Source organism: Pterocles gutturalis, unplaced genomic scaffold, assembly GCF_000699245.1.
Source record: "Pterocles gutturalis isolate BGI_N339 unplaced genomic scaffold, ASM69924v1 scaffold7850, whole genome shotgun sequence".
Lineage (NCBI taxonomy): Eukaryota > Metazoa > Chordata > Aves > Pterocliformes > Pteroclidae > Pterocles > Pterocles gutturalis.
The window spans coordinates 3,047-11,465 of NW_010138367.1; the positions used below are offsets into that span (position 1 = coordinate 3,047).

The 8,419-nt window shown below is 36.3% G+C and overlaps 1 protein-coding gene across 1 annotated transcript in view; it reads left to right on the forward strand.

The window, feature by feature from the left end:
- The first annotated feature begins 3,973 nt into the window (after positions 1-3,973).
- LMBRD2 (LMBR1 domain containing 2) overlaps positions 3,974-8,419 on the forward strand; it is a 22,096-nt gene continuing 17,650 nt past the window's right edge. The window contains exons 1-4 of the mRNA XM_010082977.1: positions 3,974-4,147; positions 4,599-4,678; positions 6,569-6,664; positions 7,391-7,558. Of these exons, the coding sequence (XP_010081279.1) occupies positions 3,974-4,147; positions 4,599-4,678; positions 6,569-6,664; positions 7,391-7,558 (518 nt within the window). The remainder of the gene's footprint in view (positions 4,148-4,598; positions 4,679-6,568; positions 6,665-7,390; positions 7,559-8,419) is intronic.

Genomic DNA, 8,419 nt, shown 5'->3' on the forward strand with positions numbered 1-8,419 from the left:
CCCTTGTCAACTATTCTTCAGTATTTTCACAAAGAGTTTCCACACAGAAATAATGTGATTATCAAAATTTGAGAAGGCACAAAGCTAGGAGGGATTGCAGACCTGTGGTAGTGGAAATGCCTTGGAAGATTCAAAAGCCTGTGAGAGGGGAAAGGCTACAGATGAGTAGAGTTTTGTGCCTGAGCAATCAACTACACAAATACAGGATAGAGAACAGTGTTGTGTTTCTGAGAGGGAAAGAATTTGGAGGGCATAATAAGCTGAATATGTTAACAGAACATTGTGCACTTTATGGTGCTATATATGCTGTTCAGTAAGGCATGCAGAGCAATGTTTACTCTCGGTTCAGGCCTTCTCAGGCATTAGCTGGGATCCTGTGTGGGTTCCAGCCCAGTGTAGAAGGAGGTGGGTAAGCTGGGGAGAGTGTCAAGGGCAGCAATGAGAAATCTGCAGAAAATGTGATATTTGACTGGGAAGGGTTGAAGTCATAATTATATTAGTCTGCAAAATGAACAATCTGCTGGTAAAATGCTTTCCTGCAAAGTTTCGAAAGAATAAAGCTGTGATACAGTCTGATCTGGAGTTCTGATTAAGGGGGTAATGAATCTACTTTAGTGAGACCATGGTACTCTCTTCACAAATATGCTCTACTCTTTTTAGCCCTTCTTTAAGAATATAGTATTGGAGTGTCTTTGCTGTTAAATTTGATGCTGTATAAAAGCTCAAAGAAAATGTGGGTTGTTTGGGTTTTTGTGTTTTTTTCTTTTTTTCTTTTTTTTTTTATTTCTCTGCTGTTTCATTTAGTAACTTGATTATTTCTCTGTCAGGCAGTATAGTTAGTTCATTTGTAATGTAGATGGTCATGAGTGTGGTTAGTCTTGAGGTTGGCAAGGTAATTTAATACTGTTGATAGCAGCAAGTGTCCAAGGGAATTAAGTGTGAACTGAGCCCTTTATGGTGCTTGCAAAGAGTTATTAGCTGGGTTTGGACTCTAGAGAATTTCATGTCAGAATTTTGAAATGTATGTCCTGTATGAGGGTAACCAAACTCTTCCATTCACAAAATTAAAAACTTACTGATTTTGTTTATGTCTGAAACAAAGCAAGAAAATCCTATGCCTACACATTGGTTAAATTGCACTTTCAGTGCCAGTGTTTCAGCTTTTGATCTTATTTGTATTAATCTGTAGCTGCCTTACTCTCAGGAAATGAAGTATGGCGATAGATACTCTTCCCTTCAAACTGAGGAATTTTGTTACTTTTTGTTATTGTGCTTTCTAAGCAGTTGAAAGTTGTGCAGTATGAGAGAACTCTTCTGAAGTAGTTCATTCATCTCAGGAGAACGTTCTTTAGGGGTTCAGGAATTTCAGCCAGTTGATACTGGGGTGCCATGTGCCAATAGCGAGAAGCCTGTCTAAATAAAACAAAGAAACAGAATTATGGATAAGGAACTTACTTTCCTATGAACTAACAACCAGGTTCGGAGGCGAATGCAGCTTGCCACAGGAAGGCATGGCTTTATAGCCTGCAGTAATAGATCTTAAGGTCTGACACAAATAATTTGAGTAGCACAGGTCCACAGTAGCACAGTAGTACAGCTGTCCTGTTAGGCAGGATTTAGTTCACAGTAAGAGCTCCTCTCAAGCATTGCATTTCTCACCTTGTGGATTTTGTTTCCATTTAAGGTATTTGTGCTGAGAACAAGTTCTAGGTGGTTTCTGTCGAAAAATTTTGAACTGTAGTTTTGAAAATGCATATACATTCTTTCAAAACAACCCTATTTGTCATCAGTTGCAGTCTTGTAAAAATCAGGCCTTTCATTTTGAATGTTGAGATTTAAATAGGAACCAGTTGAAGAACAGAAAAATGTAGTTTGCTTTGGTAACTGCAAAGTTGCTTTTAGCTTTGAAAATGAGTTAAGTTGTGGTAGGACTCGATTCCCTTGCTATTTTAGCTTATTCAGTGCGTGTTTACAATCTTTTTGGAAGTATGCCTCGTGGTAGTAACTGAGTGCAACATGTTGCACATGCACTTCTCACATTCTGTTTTGATAGCAGCTTTTTAGGTGTGACTGTAAGTAAAAAACTGTGTAGGTGTGATTAATGGAGGTTATGCTGTATAATATTGTTTGTTTACGTAGCATAAGGTGTGGCTATAATGCATACCCAAAACTGTATTATGTCAGATAGTACTCCTTTAATACAGTTGATACATAGTATTTTTTGCCCCCCCCAACTTTTTTTTTTTATTTGCTACTTTTGTATCAATACAAAAGACTGTTTTCTGAGGAAACAAGAATGATACAATAGAATAGACAAGGACTTGCTTAGAATGAGTGATTGAGAAGTAGGCTGGATATCCTGCATTCGTGGTTCACAAATGATCTAGCCAAAAAATATCACAGGCAGATAGTAAGCAGGTGCTTTGACCTAACAGAAATGCTAATTGAGAAATACATTAAAAGAAACGCAGAAGATGAAAAATGTGTGCATCTTTGATATGAAACAGCAACGTAGCTGGAGTTGTTTTCAGAATACGGGATGCTCTGTGTGTAACATCCGATATGGGGTAAAAAGACTGCTCTCACTATTTGGAAGTTAAACGTGAAAGTAGCAAAATGAGGGGACACAAATCTTCCAGGAAAAAAATCACAGAATAATTGTCCTGTGTGTCCTCAAGAAAGTACTGGCATCACAAACTTTGGAATTTTTTGTTGGAAATAGACAATTTTCTCTGCTTAGTTTCATCATACGTAACAGATCTCCTTAAGTAGTATACTGAAGAAAAAAATAGAAAGAAATAGAAGAAAAAGAAAATGGTTCACGTTAACAAATTATGAAGAAATTTAAAAATAAATTGAGGGAAATCTTAGTAGTGGCATTTCTTTTAAATCTCTAAAGTTCCAGTGAAAAGTTAAATCACTGAAAATACAACAGTGGGGAAGCTGTAGCAAAAACTATTTCAGTTAAATCAAAACAGCTAAAATGGTAATCTTGATGGAGAAGCAAGTCAGCCTGACCAGAGTAATAAACTTTTTTTTTTTTTTCTTTTTTTTAATGTGCAAAGGGCCTGTGGTAAAATGATACTTACTGAAAAGGTCAGAAGCAGTTTAACTTACAATGTAATGAGTCAGTGAAATTTTCTTTAATAGATTTGTGCAGCTCACTGTCCCTGTGCTTAATATCATGCCTGTATGAACATGTGTGAACTTTCTAGGCATTTCTAGCAGTCCTGAATGTAATACAGAGTAAATGCAAAAGGATGAGAAAAACAAAAATATATCATGGCAAGACTAATAATGAGTGAATTGAGACCTTTGTTCTTCTGAAGAAGAACAGAAGAGGGGTAAGAAGGTGAATGAGCTACCATGATGCCTCTAATTAAATATCAAACCTAAAAGAGGTGTATCACAAGTGGATGAACGTATACTTTGCTATATACTTATGCTCTCTTAACTCTGAGTACAGAATTTAAATGCACAGTTGAGGAATGATCCATTAACAAAGCTTTCCAGAAACATTTAACTTAAATATTTAACTCTTTGTCCAAATTAGTTCTTTCTTCTAAAACAAAAAGTGGAGCAGAATAGTTTTTCTTTAGAAATTTATATTGGACTTAAAAATTAGGCTTTTGATCTTACTCAGGGACAGAGATTTGACTTCTGGATCTAGTGTGTATCAAGCAGATGAAGAGGAATTGTCATAATATGTTGCTAGAAATGGCACAGTTTGAATGACATTATATTTTGATTTCTGCAGAGGACTTTAAAGCATCTTGCTGAAAATCTTGTTCTTCATCTGATCAGAGTTCTTGTAATGAAGTAAGAAGTCTGTCTAAAATGTCTGTTAACCAACTCTTTTCTGTGTAAATATCTTCCAGAAATTTTAATGTAAGTAAATGTCTTTTTGTCTTATACAGTTCTGATCTGCTTTCTTAAGTGAACTGCACTGTGTCCCTGGAGTGAACGTTCAATAATGAGTGGTGCAGCGTTGGGCCTTGAGATAGTATTTGTCTTTTTTCTGGCCTTATTCCTGCTTCATCGATATGGAGACTTCAAGAAACAGCATAGGCTGGTGATCATAGCAACATTATTGGCTTGGTATCTTTGCTTTCTTATTGTATTTATACTGCCTCTGGATGTCAGTACGGTAAGAAACTTGTGAGATTTTTTACTTAGTTGCATAAAATGTGTATGGTGGGGTTTTTAGTCATAATTTCAGAAGACAGTATCTTAAACAGCAAATAAATTTTCCAAATAGTGTCTTGTTAAACTAAACACTTGTTACCTTTTTGCATGGCAGTGTCTGTGTTTATAATTTTATTTTTTGTTGATCTCATCAGATAACAAATCTATTTCAAATGTTTTAAAATTTCATTATTTTTTACAGCTTTTTTTTATCCATTTAGGCAACATAAAAACACTTTCAGTTTTTTACTTACTGGTCCTGTGGATTGCGTGTTCTTTTGAGGGTTTCTCAGTATCATTGCTAGCAAATGTAAACCTAGAGTACAGAAAATGTCTTTAAAAGTTGGATTTATTATTTTTAAATAAATATAATACTTTTTCTGGTCACTGATGTAAAATTACTTGTCTTTTAGACTATTTATAATCGGTGCAAACTTGCTGTTAACTCCAGTCCTGCAGAAAGTAATGGCTCTTACGTTACTGTTGCTCCAAGGTATTAGCTGTATGTTTTCTTGATTAGACTGGTTTTAAAAAAGTATTTTATTATTTTATTTTTTTAAATGATGGGAGTGTACTGTATTTTTAAGACAGATAAACAAGCATTATCTGTGTGATATGACATTTGAAGATTGTAAACATAAAGGAGGATGAGGGAAGAGGTGAAGAGAAGTGCATCTACATCTATTGGTAGTAATTTATACAGTAGTTCTAACTGATTACCTAAATATTGGTGTTTTTTTTAAATTTCATGCTAGATTTCTTCTATTTCGTTGTTAAAGCGATAGCACTAAGTTTTTCAGACAATCTTGGTTATCTGTGAGGAGGGGCCTTGGTGAATGCTTGTCTTTCCTTCACAATCTTATCATAGAATCATCAGTTACAGACCCTCTGCCATGGCCAGGGACACCTTCCTCTAGACTAGGTTGCTCAAAGCCTAGAGACTTCAGCTAAAGCTCATGTCTTAAACACTTCAGACCTGAAAATCTAATTTTATACCTTATGAATGAAATTAGGAGTCTAGTTTTTTATATAAGCAGTATATAGCCTCCTGCTGTCTTCTGTCAGAAAGGAATTAATCCCTAAAACAGGGGGAATGTAGGCAAATCTGGGCTTTTTCCATGCCTGTTCATTCTTTAGCCTCCATTGTCTGTTTCTGCATCTTGTAAATGTGTGCAGTGTAGTATTCTGTAAGGCGATTAGAGCATTTAAGATGCCAGTTGATACATCCATGCAACTCATTGCCAGTTTTGTTGCCCCAAAGCAAAGGTTATCTGGAAGATGTATATCCGTAGAAGAACAGTAAAATGCAGACTTAATGGCACAACATTTTACCCTTTATTTAAGACTACTGAGTGTACCTTAATTAAACATAGTTAGGTAACTACACAGTTTGAAAACTATTCAATAGCCTTTCAGCTTATCTATAGTTTCAGAGCATACTGATGGATGTTATAGTATATGACTTGAGTCTGTCAAACAGAAATATCAGCTTAAGTAGTGATTCAGCAGATACTGTGGTGGTGCAATTCAGATCTTAAAACTTTGTTTGAAACCTTTAGTCAGACTACATGTCATTCTGTGGTAATTTGATAAATATGAAAACATTTAGGCAGTGTACATAAAAACTCACAACTCAGGCTTAACTAGTTTGACCCTGGAAAACACCAATTATTTCTCAATAGATACTCCTATGAAATTGACTCTGTTGCCCCTTGACTCACCATTGCTTCATTACCCAGACAGGTGTGGGAAAAATAATGAAGTGTCTTGGTGTGAATGGCCACTTTGTCTTTTGCTCTTTTTGTACTAATAAGCTCTCTCTGAAGCAAACAGTCAGAAAAGTATTGGCTCAACAAGTCAAAGTTTGTATAAGCCTGACTAAATCCCGCTGGGTGACAGAAGAAACAACTAGTAACGCTTTTTTTTACCATGAAATGCTCTAGGTAGTAGAGCTAGGTGTTGGCATCCCTAGATATTTTTTGAAAACCTGCTGCACTAACTGAAGTTGAATAGTGTTCTGTCTACAGAAGTGCTTTTTTCTTTGCATGAAGAAAGTACTTCCTGCACAAAAAGAAAAATTGTAACCGTAAATTGCTTAGTTGCTTATTTCTCTTTAGTCTTTGAGCTACTTTTTTGTTTTTTCCCACTAAGGAAACTGGCTTTTCCAGATATGTTATCTGTGGTGAGGAGAATGATAAATATTTTAAAGTGGTGATTCAGTTTATTTTCTTCTGAGATGGTTGATGGTTGACTACTTACTCAAATAGTGGTGTGTTACTTCAATGTTATTTTCAAAGACCATTCTAGATAGAGGAATTTATAGAAAATGGTTTTTACACTTTTGGCCCTGCAACTAACAATAAGCTTCTTTACGTGGTTACAGCAAGCAAAAATGTTTCAAACCATGGAGTTATATTCCTAATGGAATTATGCCAATTTTCTGGCGTGTTGTGTATTGGACGTCTCAGTTTTTAACATGGTAAGTAAGGCAAAAGTCTGTGACACTGGCTATGATATAGATTTGCTTTCTAAGTGCAGCATCTTAACACTCATAGCATACTCTTTAATTATATATTATTTGCTAGCAGTGAAATTTCTCTAATAACAACAGTACTAAATTGAGCATACTTTTTTTTTTTTTTTGCTCCTTTTCAGATGGCAGCCATTTACCCTTGTTTCACTTTTGTAGTTGAATCTGAGCAATTTACACATAGAGGTGTTTATGGATAGACTGTCTGAAAAAAATGGGGTTTAGGCAACAGGACACCAAAATAATTCCATTAGTAAGTTGGGTAATTTTTGAGTAATATTGTAAATTATTTGGTTTTATTGGATATACTATATAAAACTATAGATACAGCTACAGCAAACAGATTGTCTGTGCTTTTGGGTTAGATTGATGTGTGGTTTCTGACCAACCTATCATCAAATAATTATTTTTGTAGCTCAGTGAAGAATGTCAAGGTTGGTAGTGAGTTCCTAATTAACACAGGTTTTTCATGATAAAGCTAACTCTGTTGTTTTTATCTGCAGCTTGTTGAAGGTTTGCCATCAGACCAGGACATCTAGAATAAAAACATATAACTAGCTAATAGAAGCTTGGGAGTCTTTAGCTTAAACAACCCTGTCTTAGTATCCTGCCACTGCTAAACTAGTCTTTTTTTTGTTGGCTGACGTGGTTCGGTTTTGTTTGCTTTCCTTCTAGGATTCTGCTACCTTTCATGCAATCGTATGCTAGATCAGGAGGGTTCTCCATTACTGGAAAGATTAAAACTGCGTTGATTGAGAATGCAATCTATTATGGCACTTACTTGCTGATTTTTGGAGCATTTTTAATATATGTGGCTGTAAACCCAAACTTCAATTTACAATGGTAAGAATAATGTTGTAAGCACTTGCATGAGTTTTTATGAAACTGTCACAGGCAATCTCTTCTGTGGATGGAATGGGTCATTTTTAAAAAACAATTTTAGTTGATCTGATTTTTGCTGTGCATTTGGAAAGTTTTATTAACTTTATTATGGAAAGGGATGTTTTGACTATAGAAATTTCTCTTTTGGTTTTCTGATTTTGGTATGTAGGGTGGAGGAATCCTCTTATACTTGCAATGGGTTTTTTTTTCTCCCTACAAATGCATTTGCAAAGTTAGTACAGAAACTTTCTCAGCGGTTTCAGAATAATATCTTTCAAAAAATTGTCACGGTTTAGAAAGGCCACAGGGACAGTCCTTTGTTAAACACCTGGTGGGCTGAGGCAGGGACAGGGAGGGTTTCACTCACCACTTAGGGTCACGAGCAAGAAACCGACACGACTTGTGAAGAACAAAAAAAAAATTAAATTTATTAACTATTTACCACAAGAAGCAAGATACTGAGAGAGAGAAACCACATCTTAGAAAGGCACTTCTCCCCCATGCCTCCCTTCTTCCGAAAGGTCAAAGGCTTTCTTCTGTACCTTCTACCCCGCAGTGGCACAGGGGGGGCAGGGAATGGGGGGTACAGTCAGTCTACTGCTCCTTCCTCCTCAGGGGAGGGCTCCTCACAGTCTTTCCTGGCTCCAGTATGGGGTCCCTTCTCATGGGAGAGTCTTTCTCAAAAACTACTCCGGCATGAGTCCTTTTCCACACAGGGCCACAGTCCCCTGATGACTGCCCAGCTCTGGCGTGGGCTTCTCCATAATTCCTATGTGGGGTCCTCCATGGCTGCATCATCTCATGGGCTGCACCAAGGGACAA